Source organism: Artemia sp. Qi Xiang Cuo, chromosome 9 (genome assembly GCF_049724085.1).
Source record: "Artemia sp. Qi Xiang Cuo chromosome 9, ASM4972408v1, whole genome shotgun sequence".
Lineage (NCBI taxonomy): Eukaryota > Metazoa > Arthropoda > Branchiopoda > Anostraca > Artemiidae > Artemia > Artemia sp. Qi Xiang Cuo.
The window spans coordinates 51884606-51907779 of NC_142802.1; the positions used below are offsets into that span (position 1 = coordinate 51884606).

Below are 23174 nucleotides of genomic sequence, written 5' to 3' on the forward strand. Positions count from 1 at the left end.
AGAACCAATCAATTTTCTGTAAAAGCAGGGTCGTACACATAATTACAAACGTTATTCAGACGTTCAGTACAGACGTTAGATATACCCATATTGCCAGAATACTCTTCTATCCTTGCGAAACATTTTAGTATGCGCTTGTTTATAACTTTTTATCTAGATCTAAGAAAAAATGTAGTTAAATGTAAGAGGTTGTAGTGTGAAGGTCAAAAGCCGTCTTAAAGCAGTTAATTTGAACTCTCTTTAAATTATTTCCTACCCCCGTTTCCATAACTCGTAACCCTAACTAAACGCCGTGGCAAAACTTTGTACTAATTTTCTATATGTAAATTGAGACTTGTCGTTCTCGTTAGAATATAATTTCTGAAAAGCAAATAGATTGCTTCTTTCCCACAAGATAGTTAGGTTAACATAAATTTCGTAATTTTATATTTAAATTAAATCGACTTAAACAAGTAATTTCATAAAATTTTGAGTTCTAAGAAGTAATAACTCATGTTTAAGCAGAGAGGTGGCAAGAAAAAAAAATCACTTCTTCAAATGAGAAGAGCCCTAGCAGTTCCTTCAATAAAGGAAATCTGTCATTGTGTTTTAGATCGTTAGATAGTTGAATTGTCAATTTTCAGACCAGGGACATAATTAAACCCACCCGAAAACCATTTTGAGGACTTTTTGGGGTATAAAAGAATTAATACAACTGGTGAATATTGTCAGGTAGTGCCATTAATTCTTAATAATGATTGAATAAAAAAAAAAAACAAGCTTTTCCAACTGAAAGTAAGGAGCGACATTAAGACTTAAAAATAACAGAAATTATTCCGCACATAATGGGACTGCCCCTTCCTCAAGCCTCACTCTTTACGCTAAAGTCTTGAGTTCTTTAAAAATACTTCTCGTTTAAAAAATTACTTCTCATCCAAATTGAACGACCCTTGAATTTGAGCAGTCTTTCTTAAACAACTGTGACAAAAAGTCAAACTTTACCGAAAATAGCGCAGTTTGAGGAAAGGAAAGCCCCCTTCATATACAGAATAGCTTCTGTTCGTTGCCACATTAAGTTTTAACGTTGCTCCTTAATTTCAGTTAAAAATAGTTGTTATTTTTACTGGTTTCTGACCGTTTTTCAAATCATTCCACAAGATTCACTTTCCTTGTAAAATTTCTCCTGAAAAATTCACATCGGAAATTTTTTACTCCATAGAAAATTCTCCCTGTGGAACATCCCTCCCGCAAAAGAATTTCCGTATATTTCCCAGAAACAAGCACTATATGTGAACAAAGGGCAAATTGCGCAACTTCAATCCCTTTCCCCAGGGACCCTGGGCGTCAAGTCATCTCTAAAGCCATAATTATTGAACTTTTCGACTATGCTGAATCAAACGACTATCTCAAAATTTTGAACAGGTGTCTTTGGAGGCGGGAAGGGGCGTGGGAGGGGGGCTAGTTGCCCTTTTAATCTTTTCTGTCACTTATGTTTTAGAGCCATTGGTTCAAAATGATCACCCATGGGAGAAAACACGCATCCGTGATCTTTCTTCTGGCAAAAAAACAAAAAAAAAAACAATACAAAATTCTACTTTTTCGTAGATAGGAGATTGAAACATCTACAGCAGAATTGTCTAATATGCTGAATCTGATCTCTTGATTTTCATTGAAATCTCTTGAATTTTTGGAGGTCTTTCCCCGCTTTTTCGAAAATCAAGCAAATTTTCACAGGCTTGTAACTTTTGATGGGTTACATGAAACTTGATGATTATTACATATTTGGAATCAGCATAACCTGGTAGTTTGTTATCACGAACTGTTGGTCAAGATGCTCAAAAATTAGTTTTCATTATAAAATAAAAAAAAGAAGCATAAATGGGCTTCCTCATACCTTACTGACAAGAGCGTCACCAGTATCAGCATTAAGAACAAGATCTTGGAGTTCAATAGCCCTTTCACGAAGGAATAAACGAAGCTTCAAAAGTCCCAATGTACGGACGGCATCGTCATCATTCCCAATCACTAACAAAAAATTGTTCAAATTGCCTTTCAAATCGTTTTGGGAACGTTGCTTTGACTTAACAACACTAGCAATATCTGGGTAATCATCCAGACCATCTAGAACTCCTAGCTGATAAATACAACTGTCAGTAGCAGAGGACGCATCCAGAACTAAGAATCTAGAAGCATGAAACGGGAGTAAAAGAGGTATCAAAATAAGAATATAGTAAAGACTAAGTAATCACAGAAACAGTAAAATAAAAACAAACAAAAGAAAAAGCATTAAAAAATAATTTTTTATGTTGAGAGAAAACAAGGAATTGATTAAGAATGAGTTTAATGTGCTGAATCCAAAAACACCATCAGATTTTATCCTTTCCGGCATTGTTTTCACTATGGAACCCTTTTCACATACATGGAAATCTGCCCATGGGATTCATATACTTAAACCAGATGGAGATACAAAAAGCATGGGTTCATATAGACCTATTAGCCTCCAAACTTGCATTGGGAAAGTCTACAAAAGGGTTTTCAATATTCACTTTTCAGTGCCAGGAGTCAGATGACCTTTTAGCCGACCCATCTTATGTTTTGGCATTCTCCTTCCGCTGCTGAAGATGATACCAAAACATCAACCTCTGCTGGAGAATTAATATTTGTCTCGTAGAAACTGAAGGTATTAACAGGAACGATAGACACAAATGGACATACCCAAACCTACATTTAGCAATAAGACATGTATCGTATTCTGGAGAAATCCCTATTTGCAACTTCAGCAGTTTTCCTGCACATCTAAAGATGATACCAAAACGTCAGCCTATGATCTAAAGCACAGTAGCTTCGAATCGAACTTGGCAATTTATCTTTTTTTAATCAGCAAGGACTAAATAATCTCAAAGAAGATCTGAACCTGTCTAAGTTGTATGGCAATTCACACGTGTTAAGACTAAAACAAAAGAATCTACTTTATCCAGCTACTACTAATATTACATATTATCGTCAAAATATAAGATTAGCTGCCCCTTTTCTCCTAGGAGAATATTTGGTATTCTGTAACGACATAAATGGGGTCTAAAAAATTGTCACCTGGAAGCGGAATTGGCGTATTAGGCACTTCTAAGCAAAAGTGAGTTATCAGTACAATCTAATATGACGTTTTGTGCTCTTTTGTGAATCTGAACTCCGTTTAAGCGTATCGCAGTCCCATGCAATGCTATAAGTCAAAACCGTTTTGGCGTAACTTACATTATTTTCATTTTGTTGGAAGCGTAATTGACGTATCAGTTATGCGTTTTTATCAGAGGACTTTTTGACGTATTTGCGCATTCACCTGTTTTTTTAGAGGAAAAGATTTAGAAAACTTATAAAAAAAACAAGAAACAAAGATTAAATAGAAATTGTTTGCTACTGTTGCAAATGTGAAGTAACTTCTGGAAGATGCTAGAAGGTACGTATGGTATCAAAAGTTTCAAGTTTGGACTAAATAGGCTGGAGAACTCCCAACTGAGTCACCTCTCAGCTTAGCTTATGAGCTTAGCCTAGATCTGGAGTTTAAGAGACCACCCAGTTCCACGAACGCTAGAGTTGAGAGCTGTACCAAAAAGAAAGCTGTCACATCAAGGCAGGGGAAAAAACGAAAAGCATAATTATTACATTTTAGTGTAGCCATTTCTTAACATCCTTCTGTATCCATTTGTTAATAAACGAAAAGCATAATTATTACATTTAACTGTACCCATTTTTTGACATCCTTCTGCATCCATTTGTTAATATATTCTGAATCTATATCTGAATATATATCTGAATTTCTTTAAAAGTTTTACTGAGTTTATACACACACCTTACAGGTCAGTTTTACCGTAAGTCGCATGTCTGTTGTTTAACACGCTTGAACCGGTTTCGACGTATCTGACAAGTTGACCAACTGTTGAAACCCAATTGACATAACAGTATTTTGGCAATTTACTGTGCCGAAACTGTTTGCAATTTTGCTAGGAAATTCTCACCGTCTCTCTATAATGCCATGCTTTTCTGCGTATAATTTTTTCCCATTCTTTACTCCAAGCATTTCTGTTTTACAAGATTGCAAACATTCATCCACGTTTTTCTCGAAATTTTGTGTTCTTCACTTACGCCAATACCGCTCCCAGGTGACGAAATGGATGTATCAGGAAACACACTTTTCTTTATTGACATTTCAAATTGTCGTTTAAAATTTGTTTTTGTAAACAATGGTAACAAATACAGATCACTTCCCATTGGTAATTCCATCATCTCAAAAGAGAAATACGGAATAACAGCGCGCGTCATGAAACAAATTAAGTGATAAATAAAAGTTCAAATAGGGATAAAATCCTTTTAATAGACAGTGATGTAATAGAAATTCACAAAAATACCAGATATTTCGGTCATATATACAGTGACCGTCATCAGTGACCGTTATCTACAAATTAGGTGAACAGAAATTATTCAGTATATAAGGGGCTACTCCTTCCTTAACCCTCACCCCTTACGATCAAGCCTTAGAATTCTTTAAAAATACTCTTCATTCAAATTCAACAGCCTCTGTGTTTGAACAGTTTTTCTTAAAGGATTAGGACACGAAGTCAAACTTTAGGGTGAATAGCGAGGGTTAAAGAAGGGGTAGCCCTCATACAAGTAATATTTTTTTTTTAGTTTTAATGTTGCTCCTAACTTTTAGTTAAAAAATTGTTTTTTTTTTTAAATCCTATTTCTGATCATTTTTAAAATCATGCCAGGAAATCCCCCCCCCTCCACCAAAATTTCTCCTGGAAAATTCCCCCGAAAATAATCTTCCAAAAGAAAAATTTCCGCATAGAAAATCCCCCAGATACCCCCCCCCCCATTCCGTATATTTTCCCATAACGAATACTATATGTGAACAAAAGGAAAACTGCGTAACTTACAGCCGTTTCCCCAGGGGATATAGGAGATTTTGTCATCCCCAAAGGGATACTTATTAGACCTTTCAACTATGCTTAATCAAATGGCCAATTAAAAATTGTTATCGGATGCCTGTGGAGGGTGGGGGGAAGGAGTGTGGAAGGGGTTGCTCTCCAATCTTTTTGTCTCTCGAAAAAAGCACGAGATTTTTTTATTTACGTTCAAATAAGCCCTATTCCAATTTTCTAGGGCCGTTTCTTCGATATGATCACCCCTCGGGAAAAAATAAACGCATCCGTGATCTTTCTTATGGCAAAAAATTCAAAATTCCACATTTGTATTGATAAAAGTTCCCTATCCCCTTTTTATGTTGTTTTTTAAACATTTGTTAATGTGTATATTATTTATTTTTTCAGTTTTATCAGTTTTTATCTTTTTAACTAGTTGCCATTTTGCAGTTTGTAATATAAGTGACAAAGGAATCATATAGCATTCCAATATTTAATTATTTATTTATTTTTTTGCATTGGTTGCCAATTTTTTAGTTGTTGTGCTTTTGTTATGATTTTCTTGCTTGTTTGTTTTTTTATGGACTTCGAAATTCGATTCGGCCCTTCAGGGCTTGTGATAGTAATTTCTCGAAATAAATATCTTTTATCTCTTTTATCTTTTAAGAGCTTGAAACCTGTAAAGTAGGATTTTCAAAATACGGTGAATCTATTCGTGTGATTTTCATTAACGATGCTTGTCTTTTTGAGGGTGTTTGCCCCTTTTTCGAAAATTAATTAAAAAAGTTTTTCCACAAAATGAGTTTTTCCAAAAAAAAGTAAAGAACTCCATAAAACCAAAAATGAACAACTATAGAATCAAATAATCTACCAAGCACACAACTACCACAAATCAGTATCAATAAATAAATGAAACCCAAAACAAACGGAAATTCAAATAAATAACATGAGTCAAACTCAAAACGAGCAAAAATTGATATGAGTAGGGTTCTAAACCCCATGCTTTCTGAAAGCCAGAATATAATTTGTACTTTACTGAAAAAAACAAATGCACTTACTGAAAAAAAAAAATTCGCATTGTCAGTTTAATATACGTATGCTGATATTTATTCCTTAAAATCTCAATTTATTTTTGATTTCTTATATTTATAAAAGTGAAAACATATGATTTGTCAATTTCCAATCAAATGAACCCTTTTTGAAGTTTCTACGACGAAGCTTTCTATAAAAACCTTATATGCCCAAACGGCATAACTTACAACCCTTCCCTTGAGGGGTTTGAGGGGGTTTGTCATCCTCAAAGACATAATTTCCAGAACTTTCAACTACGTTGAACAAAATGGACGTCTCAAAATTGTGATTGGATGTGTTTGGGAAAATCGCGGGCGTGAGAGGGGGGTTAGCTGCCCGCCAATCACTTTCGACTTTTAAAACGGGCACTAGCCATTTCAATTTACAATCACATGAGCCCTTTTTGAAGTTTTTACGACAACGTTTTCTATAATAAAAAACCTTATATACCCCCAGGGCATAACTTACAACCCTCACCATAAGCGCTGTGGGGGGTTTGTCATCCTCAATGACCTAATTTCCAGAACTTTCATCTATGTTGAACAAAATGGCCATCTCAAAATTTTCATTGGATGTGTTTGTGGAAAAGGTGGGCGTGAGAGTTGGGCTAGCTGCCCTCCAATCACTTTCGACTATTAAAAAGTGCACTAACAATTCGAATTTCCAATTGAATGAGCCCTTTTTGAAGTTTCTACGACAACGCTTTCAATAAAACCCTTATATGCCCACAGGGCATAAATTACAATCCTTGCCCTGAACATTGTGGGGGGAGTGTCCTCCTAAAAGACATAATTTCTAGATCTTGCAACTACGTTGAACAAAATGGCTATCTCAAAATTTTGATTGGATGTGTTTGGGAAAATAGTGGGCGTGGAAGGGGTGTTATTTGCCTTCCAATATATGAAATTTATAATAGATGATAAAATATATATATATATATATATATATATATATATATATATATATATATATATATATATATATATATATATATATATATATATATATATATATATATATATATATATATATATATATATATATATATATATATATATATATATATATATATATATATATATATATATATATAGAGGATAATATATACAGAGGATTGTAACAGATGAAACTCTATCTTTTAAGCAACATGCAACTTTAACTAGCAAAATTCTGGCAAGAAATCTAGGTATAATGAAGGACTCCAACATTGTTTTCCCAAATCCAAATACACCCGTATATACTTTATTGTTCGAGTATTTGGCTATCTGCTTTTTCTTCTATCCTAAAACCAATAAGAGTTCTACAAAATCATGCAGTAAGGCCTTCATGAATTCTACGTATTGTGGTTTATTTTTGGACTGCAGTAGGATGTTCAGCCTCGTTGTTTTGGTGATTTATTGTCCATTAGGCCTATTGTTCATTCTCACGATACAAGGGGTAGTGATGAATTCTATGTACTTAGATGTATATCTCCCCGTTCATGATTTTCTGCTTTTTATAAAGGTACGTGGAAATGGAATAGTTTAAATAGTGATTTTAAAATTATTGGAGACCCCCATGTATTCATCAAAACTATTAAGCAACTTATTATTGCTGAATATGAATTTCAATGGATTTATTGATTTACTGTCTTGTTTGGTTGATTTGATGTTCGCAAAAGAAAAGTATAGCATATGATCGTATTTTATATTTATTGTTTAGTGGGTTGGCATTAGTGGTGTTGGTGGCCAAGTGTTCTTTTTGTTTTAAAGATTTTGTTTTCTCTACCTCCGCCACGGACAAGCTTTGCCTTTTAGGGGATGTAGCAATAACATAAAGAAAGGAAAAGGAACAAAAATGGGGTTTTTAAAGGCCAAATGAAAATACTGACAAAACACAACAAAGCGAATATTTCGAAAACCCCATTTTTGCTCGTTTTTCTTTCTTTAGCTATGTCAGGCCAATGTGGTTTAAGAAATTATCTTCGTCGTAGCAATAATTTTTTGTTCACATGTTGTTTTTTTTAAACATGTAACCTCTCTCTACAGATCAAACTCCATAACGTATGTTCTTACGCAGCAATGCGAAAGGCTCATCACCAACATCCTGCAACCAATAATTTAGCAATATACCAAGACTCACTTGCGGGAATGTAGCTCCGCAGCGTAAGATCTTACGTAGCAATATGAAAGGCCCATTACCAATATGAAAGGCCACCCAAAATTTAACACTGTTCCAAGATTCGCTTACGGGAAGGTAAGCTCCGTAATGTAAGTTCTTATACAGCAGTGTGAAAGGCCCATTATATTCTGCAACCGAAAATCTTACTAACGGAAAATCTTCTTGAGTTTTGAAAAAATCCCAACATATAAAATAATTTACTACATATTTAACAAACTTTTAAGCCTAAGGAGACTGTGTATATCCTCGCTAGTTACGCTTTACAATACAGCATCATCACTGAATTATTTCTAAAATTGTGTACCTCATTATTTTGTGAATGCCATTGCTCAGTACTTCTTTATATGGCCAAAGCGAAGCAATTACTTTCATCATAGCATCAGGTAAGGCAGACGGTAACAGATGTCGAACAAACGAATCCCAAGCGTTCACTAAGTCTTCGTGGAGACCCTGAAACATCGCAGAAACAATACTGAAAAACTACTGTCAAAACATCAATGCCAAATGCAATGAATTGCCTTTTTACTTCAAAACCCGCTGAACTTCAATTCATGAACTACTATAAACTTATGCTCACGAATTAACAGCAATAGTCCAGATGATATCCAAAGATCCATTCACTATAAGAGCCATGCTGTAGAAAAAAATAAAAAAAAATAAAACGTGCAGCAGAATACATCGCCACTGAAAGTCAGAGAAGAAATAGTTATTACGAATCATTTTACTCGTTTTAGTAACAAGAGGCCCTTAGCGGAAATGAAAAACACATAATACAAAAGCTAAAAACTGAAAGAGCAACGAAGAACAAGATGAAGCTAAAACTAAAAGTGGAACATAAAAAGAAACTTAATATACAATTAAGTTGTTTCTACCCAATCAATAATCCGACTAGGTTTGCATTTTTTTTTCTTTTTTTTGTGTGTACTTATATCTCGGAATTTATTTTATGTTATTGGTATTCCTGTCGGTATATTTTTTATATTTTGGATTTTTTATAATTGCGACTGTCCCCCTTTCTTCTTTTATCCCGAGGCATTTTATTTATCACATAGGCACGATGTCTACAATATGTTTTCCTTTACTGAACTTTACAGGCCGAAAGTCCTGTTTCTATGCTATTTTATTTTTCTCATTTTCTGGTTTGTCTTGGTTGGTCAGGTCAACTTTAGATCTTTAATTTCCAGCAAAATTTTACTGAAAGTTGAATAGAAAAAGTCGAAAGAACAAAAATACTTGGTACCAATTTAGCTAAAAGCTTTATTGCATTTATAATTTTATCTGGTGCTTTCGGCTTTTGCAGAAAACCTAAATAAAAACGTTTTCAATCCTATCATCATAAGTACAGAATTCACTGCAAAGAATGATAAAGTGCGCCCACTTTTTCTTAATCTTTTTATCTTTTCTTCTTCCTCCATTTCAAGTCCGAGCATGATGTGGTAGGTTAATTCTGAAATATGTTTCTCTATACACAGGCTATTTAGACTTACAAGGAATATGAAAAGTGCTTATTTTACCTGATTTTCATTTATTTACAAACTTAACAGTCGCAGGTTTCTGCGATCTCAAACGAAAGGAAATTCAAGGAAAATTCCCCCAAGCAAACTCGGTTCCACAGAATATTCTCCCCGCGGTAGATTCTCCCCCCTCCCTCAGAAAATTCCCCACATGTATTAATAACAATCGTACCTTTCAGTATAAAAGTCTTTGAAACAATTCTCCGCAGACAATTATCCCCCCGAAAATCCACTCCCAGAAAATCCCCCCCCCGACTATTCCCCCTGGAAAATTTTCCCAACATACAAAATACGATCGAATTTTTAAATTCAAAAGTATTTTGCAAAATTAGGCAAGGATTATTAACATACCCATCGGGATTTGTTTGATAATTAATTTTCAAGAAATGTGAATAATGTGAACGAATGCAACTGTCAAGTATTTATGTTCAGGAGCAAATTATGGCAGTGAGCAAGAAAAGCATTAAAAGGGCCTTGGGGGGGGGGGGGTTTATCACCGAAACCTTTGCAAGAGTGTACTCAACAACTTCTTAAAGTTTCTTGGATGAACAGTATAGTAATGCATACAGGACACACACAAGCAGATACATTCAATTTTAAATGTGTATATGTTACCTGAGTGTATTTTCGAGTGCTCGAAATTGGTGAATGTCAACATTCACCGGTGAACATCCAAAAATTCCTTTTTTTTCTCCTTGGATTTAGTCAGCATTGCCAGTCAACTTTTTTTTAGTTTAATGCAAGGTTTGATGATGACAGGTTAGGTTAGGATTGGCTAGGTTAGTTTAGGTTTTAACCCATTTCTGATATTTATAGCCAAATTTAACCCAACCTAATCTAACTTAACCTTAACTAAGATAGTCTAACCTAGCAGTTTAATATAATCTGAAGGTTAATTAAGGAAAAAGAAGGCTTTGAGGCTTTTCCTATACAACAATTTCAAGTTAGAATACGATTTTTTTCCGAATTACAACTAGAATGGATTTATTTTGAAGCAGTAATCGAATTTTATTTCAGACATCCCTTTTTTTGTCGCCTATATTTCATAGAGTTGAAAACTTTTTCTCTTATTTTTTCAACAACTTTGTTTCGTAAAGCATTATAAAAAAAAAATCAACAAGCCTTCAGTACTAAACTTATAAAGAACAAAATTTTGTCCCGAAACATTTTTTCTACAGTAAATAAAATTCTATCAGTCAACACACTAGTGTCGACTTAATAAAGAGCGAAGCATCTGCCTTGTATTCTTTGTTTACTTAGTTTTCCCGGCTACTTGATATGGAAGGGATTGTCACCAAACTTGGGAGGGATTGGAAATCCCTCAATCGATTGGAAATGGAAAGTTCTAGTTCCCTAAATAAGGACCAAAAGTGATTTAATGGTAAACACCCTTCCCTCTTCCTCTTATACCTCGGTGCCCATAGCATCGGATGGCAAACGTTCTGGAAAGCCATTTCTTTCATTATAATCAACTTGTCCAATAAATACACCGCCATGATCAAATTGACCACAGAGCCCCAGGAACTAAGGCTCTAGATTACGCTAATTGTCCATGGTTGACAGATAGGTTTCATATTAGGAAAAGGTGATAGGTTTGATCTTGACTGGCAATATTCACAGATTATTCCTTAGGTCCGGAGGAGCTTACACAAATACTGAAAGAGTGTTAGGGGCCGGAAAAGCTTTTATCTCTGTAGCATAAACTTACACCCGTAGTTCCCAGGGCTGAGGGCACTCTAATACATATTCAAAAATTGGTTGGGCGACAACCCAAGCTTTTCTTTTGATCAGCTTAATGTGTATTTCTTTAATTCATTGGGGCAATCGGACCCCACAAAAAAGAAGAAAAAAAAAAGAATTGGTTATCCATAAATGGAGCCGAAAAATCTTCTTTTTTCAAAACGGCTTGACACTTACATCCGTAGCAAAATCGCTTGAAATTTAAATGTGTCAAGTCCTTGGGCCAAAGGGACTCCAGCGTGCAAAAATGAAATTGAAAGAAAAATACTGACACGCCCTAAAAAGGAGATAAGATAAGATATTTTGATAAGACAATTATTTAAAAAAAAATCACTATCACAAACCCACAAAGGGCCGAATTCTGACTCCAAAGTCGACAAATCATACAATCACACGAAAACTGACAAAGATGCAAAACGAACAACGAAAAGTAAAAATCAGAATGAATAATCATTTGTGAGTCAATAATTTAACTGTAAATTGTGAGTCCAAAAATTGGCCAAAAACTCTTTTGTTACAAAACGGCTTTACATTCAGTAATGCTTCAAGGAATTTGGGGAGGGGGGGGGTGTATCCCCCCTCTTCGTTTGTTGTGATTTCTGTTCAGTTTATATTTAATTTATTAGTTCATTGGGAAATTTGCTACTTTCACATTTGATGTGATTATTCATTTTAATTTCGCTTCGTTATAAACAAACTTTATTCATTTTAGTAAGTTCCGTATTATAGTAAGTTCTTTCGTTATACTTTCTATATTTGAAACGGGCCATAAAATTGTATATTGGTTGAAATTATGGTATCTTTTCCATAGACATAATCTCCAAATCTCTAAACTTCTCAAAATAAAATACAGATCTTTCCACCATCCTTTAGAAATCTACTTACATCCATGTTCTTCAAAGCTACGCGCAAAGTGGAAAATATCTTCAAATGGAAAAGACTGACAATCCTTTGTCCAAGGATTTTAAACATTCCAGGAAAAGATTGAAAGATGGTTATTTTCAGTGACCGAGGCATTGGCTGTCCAAACTTTTGCATAAGGTGCTCCAAAACGCCAAGAAAACGGATCTGAACATTCTCAGCCTGAATTGAAAAAAAATGTATATAATGATGAAGAATGACAAATGAAAATGACGAATAACATTTTAGAGATGAATAACTACTCCAGTTAGTGCAGGGTATGCCCATTAATTAAACTAAAGACATTAATACGATCATTTTCAACACCCTGCACTTATAAATAAAACTCTTCTATTATTTTCTTGATTGATTTTTTATTTTCAATTATTTTGATTTTATTGATTACAATGGAGTCTAACGAATCATCAGAAACATTATTATAAAAAAAAAAAAAAAAAAAAAAAAAAAAAAAAAAAAAATACACGCCCGCTTTGTAATATCTTAGAAATTACACAGCACAAAATGTTTCGGAATTAGGCTCCAGTAGCGACACTATGGGTTCGACTTCTTTTTCTATGCTGTGAATTTCAGATTATTGGGAGAAAGTGGCAAGAGTCTAACTCCTGCAGTTTTAGAGAAAGATAGGACCTGAAGGCGGATTGAAGAGTTTGGTCATTTTCACCTGAAGGCGGATTGAAGAGTATGGTCATTTTCTACATTTGGGACTAGGGTGAGAAATAAAAACACAATTGCCTCCCTAACTACGATGTTCGTCTCATTAATTCAGAGAGTTGGAGCTTTCTTGTCGCTCCTTCTTAAAAGTGGTGATATAACAAATTTTGCACATGGCATGAAAATCCATTTTGAAGTGAACCAATTTCTTTTAACTCTTACAAATAACCTTTTATGAAATCAATAAAGAAGCACGACAATTTTTTTGTATGTGTACGAAAATTAACTTACGAGACATATTTCGAAGATTTTCAGGCCCTGACAGCTTAATTCTAGTGGTATTTACCAGAAAAAAATGGGACAAGGACAGGCCATTTCAAGATGAGTCCTGATACAATCGAGGAGTTACCAATTTTCAGAAATCACGTACACCAGGTGGCGTGTGCCAAGCATGGCGAAAGTGTGCAAAGCGTAGCGGAACTGTGCTAACCATAACAGGGACTCCGCCACGAATGTTCAGTCTGTGCGCATGGTGGAAATGTAAATCAGGTGGTGGAAAGCGGGCGGCCCTCTGATTCAACTGATATTTCTCTTCTTCTTCTAAAACTATATTAGGAACCATCTTAACTTTTATGCTCCTTGACCTTGATTAAATTTTTCTTTATATTCTAATGTTGAGCAAGTCGTCTCTGTTTTTCTTTTGCTTTCTCATTTAATGATTCTTTACTTTCCTTCTCTTTTTCTAGCGTATTTTGGTCTTACTAGTGAATTTTGGTGTATTGTAGTGTATTCTCTATTTTCTCTGCTTCTTTTTGGAAATTTTAGGCCCTCAACAAGCTAAGCCACTTGGACCAAACAACCGCTAGTATTTCTTGCAAAATATTTTTTTTGTCTGCATGAATAAATTGATTGATCGATTGTGTAAAAGCTAGGACAGGGACAGAGTGGGCCATGGTCCCTCAATAATCCCCACTTCCATTTTTACTATACAGTTGTGTTACAGAAGGATAGGCAAGCTGCGCCTTGTTTGAAGAAGAATCCAAAATTACTTCTAATCTGTAATATTAGAGGTAAAAGTGGGTACAAATCCCCTCTAAAATCCCCCCAAACCGCCAGCTTTTATACAGAAAAGCCGTCCCACCCTATTATTGGAACACTAAAGTGTTCATCTTTAAAAGGAAGGGTGTCACACAATTGTTTTAATTGGGGAGTCTTTTATCCTTTCCATATACACTTGAAGGTAGAAGTTTTTGTCTTCAGTCAAGTGGCTACACAATGATTGGAAAAAAAGATGCAATACAATCACGAATTTTGCAATTATTACTACAGTGTATGTGTGGCAACAATTCAATAATAAACATAGAATCAAATTGCTTTTACCATCAATACATCGGAATCTAGTAATGGGTATGATACTTGTGAGGCAATATGACGTATTCCTACCTTGTAAATGCTGTATTTATAAATAAAAACATTTTTTTATACTGTATTAGCTTGTCTAAATGGTTTATTTTAATAATAACCATGTTAATTGAATGTCAGGCAATAGAAAACAAAGTTGATTCTAAGAAGAAAGACCATATTTTGGTGTGCCACTAAGGATTGTTTCAGGATTTTATTTTTTTTTTTAACAAATGAGTCTTCATAGAACATGATTTTTTAGAGGTTTAGAGAGGTTGGTAATCACAGCATTGAGTCAAAAAAAAAAAAAAAAAAAAAAAAAAAAAAAAAAAATTTCCTGCGACCCCTTTGCCAGAGAAGTCAACCAAAGGTTGCTGCAACAATTCACACTGCCGGTAGCACAAATCTACCCACTATTCAGCCACTGACTAGCCTGTGTCGTAAACTGAGGATATCAAAAATACGGTAGTGGATCATAGGGGCAGTGTAGTCACTAGCCAAAATGTTTTAGGAGGGGGGGGAGGGGTTGCAAAAGATTGTACTGACAGGCTGGTTATTTTTACCGACTGTTTTGTAAAAAATTATCATAATTTCCGTTTCGAATTCAATACGTAAAATCACAGCATGAGTCGGTGAAACCGCTGTATTTACCAACCGAGATTCAGACTTCGGTACATATCATGCCACTATTTTAATGCTCTTTATTTAACAAATTGGAAAATTGTGGCACCATCTATAAATATCACGGCAGGAGTCGGTAAAACTGCTGCGTTTATCGACCAAATTCGAAATTTCTGTAGAAGACATGTCAGTATTTTCGTGGTCTTTATTGAACCCAACAAGGAATTTTACCGAATTATTGTTTTACCGAGTGACCAAACATATGGGGGGGGCGTCCCTTAGCCCCCCCCCCCATACGTGACGGCCCTGCATAGGGGTTGCCCCACTGACATTTTGGTGAAATACACAACCTGAAATGACACCCAAATTTTATTACTTAAATAAGAAAAATGTTATAGTATTTAATAGCTATCTCAACATGAAGAACAACCAAAATTAAATAATACCATCCCAATATCTCAATATCATCTCAATATCAGAGTAGACTTACAAATGGGAGTCATCAACAAATTATCAACAACAACAAAACCACTTTGATGACAAACATCATTTGGTAATGTTAAGCATTTATATAGATGGAACAATAGATTCTTATTTACCTATCATATCGTTAAAATTTGGAATTCTGATAAAATTCTATTATTTTAAATCCAGCCTAAGAGCTGGATCATTGCCAATTATTAAGGCAATTACTGTCAAAGGCTAGTAGTTAAAACTGCTCAAGGCTGGGACATGAATCTTGTTGCGGCTAAGCTACCACTAGCTCAAAGAACATCCAACACAATTTTATGTGTCAAAATGAAGCCAAATTATTCATTCACACCATACATTTTCCAAACCCTTCTCTTAATTAACTCCCCATAAATATTTCCTAGACAATGCCTAAAGATTTCCTAAAGAACATTCTAATTTGAGTATCGGATGAGAATCATGCAAAAGTGGGACTTGCCGTTCAATTGTGGGTATGATAATTTTGAATAAGTAGTCTTTCAGCTATCTAACAGAATATATAACTGAATAAAGAATCAAATGGGAAAAATAATGAGACAAAACGCACGATTTTATCCTTTTCGCCCACAGATATGACTGGATGCTGTAATTTCCCACTTGAATCCAGTGACGCTAGATACGCCAGCTCTTCTAGAACCCTATTTGGGGCCATAGCATTCTGGATCATCAGTTGGTACGTCAACAGATATCTGGTAGAAGCTCGCATTTCATTGAGTCTAAAACCATTAGAATGAAGAAAGGTTTCAACTAGATCTGCTTCACTTCGGCTATGGCAAAGGATGACCCGCGACCAGATAACTGGGAAACCATCTCGAAGCATATATGCTAATAAAGATATAAAATATTACCCTCAAAATACTATGCACCACACTAGAAAAAGAAGCAAGTTTTCTGTAAAGCTAACTTAGAGAGAGAGGTTCTGAAACTGTTCGGTTACTAATTTTTGGTTACTTTCTTCATCGCCAAAGAATTCACACCATCTATTTCATTTGGTAAAAATAAGAAAAAAAAAGAACAATTTGCCTCTTAATATGATTAAAAATTGGTTCATATCACTTCAGATCAAGGTCTTGTCCATGATTTTTGTTAAAGGTGGGGGGGGGGGTTAGAAGGAAACGTATTAAAAATTCGTTGAATTGCATTTTCATTGCGTTTTTTTAGTCGGACGAACATTTCAGGGGGTTGAACCCCCCTAAAACCCACCGAATATGGCCTTGCTTCAGATCCTTGCTTTTTTACAGCCTAAACCGATCACAATGAACCAACTGACAAGTTGCTCGAGAGAAGTTTGACAAAAAAAAAAATTGAAAAAAATCCTTTAAAGTACCAAGGACAGTCAATTAAATTTGAGTTTCATTATTGGTTAAGTGAAATCTTGCACAACTTTATTTATCTTAAACAAAAAATAAAAGATCTGAAATAAAAGTTTTTGAAACTCCCCCACATACAGTTATGAAGCTTTCGATAGTAGCAGGCGCCAGATTCTAAAAACAGAAACTTGGATGAAAATTAACTAAAAATAAGCTAAAAGCATATGACAAAAAACACTTTAAGACAACACAGCTGTCTTTTTAAGGTGCAGTTGTTTTTGGAAACCAACAGATTGTTAATGTTTAATTTGAAGCATATTTTTTTTAATTCATTATCGAATTCAACTAATTAGCATTGCGTATTTTGATTCACAGTTCAACCTGGCAACACGGACAAAAATGTCTTAAAAGTCTCAACGAAACTGGTTAGCAATTCAATTTTTGGCTTACGAACAAGCTTAAACAAAGGTGAAAGAAACAGGCGACTCAACATATTTGATTACTAGCTTGACCAATGAATACTAAAAACTACTACACTTAATTTGATTAACTCTTAATATAATTTGCTCATTTTCCCTAGATAAAATATGACCAACAAGCCAATATGACAGACACATACCCAAGCCAAATGCCCAAGCATTTATGCGAAACAAAATCTACTCCTTAGGAATATTATTTTATCATTAGGAATTCGTACAGTTTAATCAAAACCAATAATGTGCATTCTTTTTTTATGATTTGGTTTCGAAAAAGGTCAAATATTGCTACGATAGGCTTAATAACTCACCAAAAGTAGAAACTGTAGACAGCAGATCAGGCAAATTTTTGAGCAGAGAAATTGATTTTTGATTGCCCTTGGCTGCATAAATGACCAATAGAGGTACAAGCTCCACTCTAATAATATCTTCGCTTTCTTCAACACTTTTACCATCTAAGACTTCAATCAATCTTTTAATAGACTTCGTTTCATCACTTCTTTCATCCGTGATAGCTTCAGCAACAGTGCTGAAAAGTTCTTGGTAATGTTCGCGAACAAAGCTTTGCTTAAAATAAGAGCGAAGAATATGTTGCGCATTGGATGAAACAACATTTTCACTTGTAACCATCAGTCTGAATAAAAAATGACAACACTGGACCCGAATATAATCGTCAGGGGATTGACACAGGGATTCCACAGCGGCTAGAACAATACACAGTTTATTTGACTCTTTTTGAGACAAAGCAACAGTGAGCATGTCTTCTAAATATTCAACTATAAGCGCTCTGGATTCATTAACATGACTTCGTTTTTGCGTAGAATCCTGTAAATAAAACAAAGGCTGTTACGATGAGAATAGGGCTATTGCAATACTTGGCAATAGAGTACACATATGTTAATAAGGGTACTAAGAAAGATACTTAAGCACCATTTATATCCGTTTGGTTGCAGCGTCAATTACTGGAATAAATACTGCTAGTATTAAGAATTCGATAATTGCAAACTGTACGGACGTCAGCCTACACAACAGACAAAGTTTCTTCAGACTGCACAGCTTCACAAGCTATGGAGCATCCAATGACTTAAAGGGTGTTGGTAGACCTGAAAAGCCTTAAAGCCTGTATCTTAGATCACTTACAACGTTTAAGAAGTGCTAACAGTCCCAATACAACTACTACCGTGACCAAGAATCATTCGATCGAGCTTGTATGTGTGGCCAGAAGGCCGTCACTCATTATCAGCTACATTTTTGCAGTATTTCTCACATATGATTTCAAACGTCCTTTCAGAATTTTTTCAAGCCCCTCAAGGTGCAAAAACCCTCCAAAAAATGTTTAGATATTGAATGTAGATACTCTTCAAAAACAACGAACATAACAAACAACGTATCCGCCCCTTAAAAAAGGCGTCGTTTAACTTTCCTATAACTAATTAAAAAAGAAAGCAAATTAAAACTAAAAATATATACCCAAAGAACCCATTGAGAGGGTTTACTGCTGGCATATTGGTCTATTAGAGAACATAGTGCAAAGAAGATTTTAATTACGGTAATAAAAAAAGAATTTTATTTCTGAAACGCAATCACCATTTCCAAGATAGACAGGCTTCCACTTTGTATTACAGATCTAATGTTATAAGATTTAATCAGAGGCAACGCTGTAGCGTTGCCTATAGTAAAGGACATACGGCTCCAATGTTTTATTATTATTTTTTTTTTCCAGAGGCACTTCATACGGAAGGGGTCGTCGTAGAAACTTCAAAGGGGGCTCATTCGTTGGAAATCGAGAGTTCTAGTGCCCTTTTTAATAGTCGAAAATGATTGGAGGGCAACTAGCCCCCCCACCCATCATTCCCCCAAACACATCCAATCAAAATTTTGAGATAGTCATTTTGTTCAGCGTAGTTGATTTCCAGATAGAAAATATATTTTTGGGGAGGACACTCCTCCACAACCCTCAGGGCAAGAGTTTTAAGTTATGCCCGTGGGGCATATAAGGTTTTTAAAGAAGGTGTTGTCGTAGAAACTTCAAAACAGGCTCATTCGATTGGCAATTCAAAGGGCTAGTGCCCTTTTCAATAGTCGAAAGTGATTAGAGGGCAACTAGCCCCCCATGCCCATCATTTCCTCAAAAGCATCCAATCAAAATTTTGAGATAGCCATTTTGTTCAGCGTAGTTGATTTCCAGTTAGAAAATATGTTTTTGAGGAGGACACTCCCCCTCAACCCTCAGGGCGAGGGGTTTAAGTTATGCCCTGGGGCATATAAGGTTTTTATAGAAGGCGTTGTCGTAGAAACTTCAAAAAAGGCTCATTCGATTGGAAATTCAAAGGGATAGTGCCCTTTTTAATAGTCGAAAGTGATCGGCGGGCAACTAGCCCCCCCCCCCACGCCCATCATTCCCCCAAACACCTCCAATCAAAATTTTGAGATAACAATTTGGTTCAGCGTAGTTGATTTCCTGATAGAAAATAGATTTTTGAGGAGGACACTCCCCCACAGCCCCAAGGGCAAAAGTTTTAAGTTCTGCCCTGGGGGTCTATAAGGTTTTTAAAGAAGGCGTTGTCGTAGAAACTTCAAAAAAGGCTCATTCGATTGGAAATTCAAAGAGCTAGTGCCCTTTTTAATATTCGAAAGTGATTGGAGGGCAACTAGCCCCCCACGCCCATCATTTCCCCAAACAAATCCAATCAAAATTTTGAGACATCTATTTTGTTCAGCGTTGTTGCTTTGCAGATAGAAAAAATGTTTTGGGGAGGATATTCTTCCACAACCCTCAGAGCAAGGGTTTTAAGTTATGCCCTCGGGGCATATAAGGTTTTTATAGAAGACATTATTGTAGAAACTTCAAAAAAGGGTCATTCGATTAGAAATTCAAAGGTCATTTTTTTTATTATTAAGCATAGTTACACACTGTACATTTTGAATTAAGACCCGTTATTAGATTTATTCTTTTTATGTGTGCTGACTGGAATGCCCAACATGTGCATTCGGATTTTACGTTTATACTCTAAGACCGAAAAATTAAGAATGAAAGAATACTGAAAATGATTTAAAAAAAAAAGAATACGATGATGTTGAAAAGAAATAAATGTTATGTTTTTATTACAGAATTTACATCCAGAATTAATTGATGTAGATGTACAGTCGATCTTTATAGCTATCCCTGCTCCTTCTTTTGAACTAACTATGTATATGCCTTAATATCAATGAGAGTTAGAATGTTTTGGTATTAACAAACACCTAGTAGGCATCCGGCCTCCTCCCTAACAAAAGAATCAGAATAACAAAAAAATTCTTGATTTCGCAGAGTTCATATATAAGTAAAACCAATAAATCGGATCCAAACTGGATGTAAGATAAGATTTCGTCATTGAAACGCTCTTTATTTCGTATTTTAAACGAAATTTTTGAATAAATACCAAAAATCACTGTATTGTTTTTACATTCAAATCGTAGTCAAATACGCCGTAAATTAGTCCAAAGAAATCAATAAGAATCAAAAATCAGAATTTAAGAAAATGAAGCGAAAAAAGTGAAATTTTTTAGTTTATTTAGCAGTAACACAGGTCTTTAAACTCCCCCTCCCCCAGAAGTTTCCCCCAACCGTCGGAAAATTTCCCCAGGAAAATCGCCCATGGTAAAATCTCCCAATTTTCCTAGGCACCCCACCCTAACGTAGTCTAAAGTAATGTAATTTACGTAATTAACGCAAGATTGTGTTAATTAAATTTGCTATATTTTTACTCCATTCATTGTTGCCAAGCGCTGTTCATAACTTATGCAAGCTGTCTATTTTCCGTATATAATGCTTTTATCAAAGAGGGAATCGTATAGAATTTGAAAAAATTTTCAATCTATTTTAATTCAAGCTTCTAGATCCGTTTTTTAAAGTCAAGTATAATAGGACAGTAAGCAACCCCCCCCCTCCCCATGCCATAAAACTTGAAACTTTTTGCAATCAAAAACGAACAAAAATAAATTAAAAAAACTTTCCCAAAAATAATTTTTTCAAATAAAAGTAAAGGCCATTTTAAACTTAAGCTCAGGATATAAAAATACCTGTTAAAATTAAAACAAAACACGACCAGATATTACTATTAAAGAATAAATGAAACCCAAAACGAACAGAAATTAAATAAACAATCATAGGAAAAAACACACAACAAGTAATAATATCAATGAATAAATAGATCTTAAAGCGAGTAATGCTTAGATTGAATATGAAAATCAAGCTTAAAACGAAAAAAAAGTGAAACTTAAATTGAATGTGCAAATCAAGTTTGAATCGAATAAAAATAACTACAAACAAGAGTTTGGGTATCGCCTCACTGCAGAAGCCTAAAACCTACTGCGTCACTGGCGCTTTACTGAAAACGAATTATATTACAAATGTTTTGTTTTGTACTTAATATTGAAGATAAATATTAAAATTACAGTAAAATTTTGAACTGATGAGCTTTCAGCAATTAATATGATTATACATAAAACATTCAGTTTAATTTATTAGTTCTTTCCAAGATTAGTCAAGACAAATATAGTTTCACTACCAACAAAATTTGGATATTGCCCCCTTCTTTAACTACATAAATCTAAAGTCTTCTGTGTCCGTAACGCGTCACTGAAAAATAATTGCTCGTACATTAAACTTTTTCTCTTTTCTGGTTCTTGCGACATTAAAAAGGAAGATAAAAATTACAGTGAAAAAAAAATATTGCATGGATAGATTTTTCAACAATTTATTCCATTGTATAAATAACTTTCAATTTGATTCTGTTTTTCTTTACAAGACTGTTCAAGACTCATATAGTTTTCAGTAAGGCGCCAATGACGCAGTAGGTTTTAGGCTTCTGCAGTGAGGCGATACCCAAACTCTTGTTTGTAGTCATTTTTATTCGTTTCAAACTTGATTTGCACATTCAATTTAAATTTCACTTTTTTTCGTTTTAAGGTTGATTTTCATATTCAATCTAAACATTACTCGCTTTAAGATCTATTTATTCATTGATATTATTAATTGTTGTGTGTTTTTTGCTATGATTGTTTATTTAATTTTTGTTCGTTTTGGGTTTCATTTATTCTTTAATAATAATATCTGGTCGTTTTGAGTTTGAATTTTAACAGGTATTTGTATCTCCTGAGCTTAAGTTTAAAATGGCCTTTACTTTTTTTTGAAAAACTTATTTTTCGGAAAGTTTTTTTAATTAATGTTTAAAAATATCGACACAGCATCAAAATAAGAGCAAAGTACTTAAACAGATCAAATGTAAGTATATGATATATAAAAAACAAAAATATATAAACTTTTACACAATCATTAACTAGTGTACAACATTCTCTAAAAGTTTCAATTTAATATTATTAGCCTTTCCTGAGATGTTACAAGATACACATTTATGACCACCTGAATGAACATATTTTATTTTGATTAATTCATGATACCCAAAAACAAGCCCTGATGGTTTTAACTTAATACCTTTGGCCCTTCCTGAGATATTGCAGCTACACACATCTGACAACCTGGATACACATATAGCCATCTGATTAATCAAAATCACCTTGTTCCCATATCCAGTATCTCTCTTTGTCAATATCCCGTTCCCAATAATAAAACTAAAGTAAACAGTGGGTAACTTGCATATGTTACAGCTCTTGCCCAAGGGACTGCGGGGGTTATCTCATCCTTGGAGGCACAGCTATTAACCTTACGACTATCATGAGCAAAAGGACAATCTCAAAATTTTGATCAGATGTCTATGGAGGTTGAGGGCGTAGAGAGGAGCTAAAAAGACCAAGGGAGGAAGCTGTCTGCCTTCTAGTCATTTTTGCATCCTTGAAAGGGCACTAAAACTTTCTATTTTTAACCGACCGAGCCCCCTCCGAAGTTTCTACAACCACTTCTTC

General features: G+C 34.7%; 1 protein-coding gene across 2 annotated transcripts in view; it reads right to left on the bottom strand.

The window, feature by feature from the left end:
- The window catches only part of mei-41 (ATR serine/threonine kinase meiotic 41), a 137668-nt gene that overhangs the window by 40034 nt on the left and 74460 nt on the right, over positions 1–23174 (bottom strand). For both annotated transcript variants that reach the window (XM_089094682.1, XM_089094681.1), the window contains exons 12-16: positions 17582–18095; positions 16032–16309; positions 12266–12463; positions 8431–8576; positions 1874–2162 (exon numbers count right to left, since the gene is read on the bottom strand). In XM_089094682.1, coding sequence (XP_088950808.1) covers positions 1874–2162; positions 8431–8576; positions 12266–12463; positions 16032–16309; positions 17582–18095 — 1425 coding nt within the window. The remainder of the gene's footprint in view (positions 1–1873; positions 2163–8430; positions 8577–12265; positions 12464–16031; positions 16310–17581; positions 18096–23174) is intronic.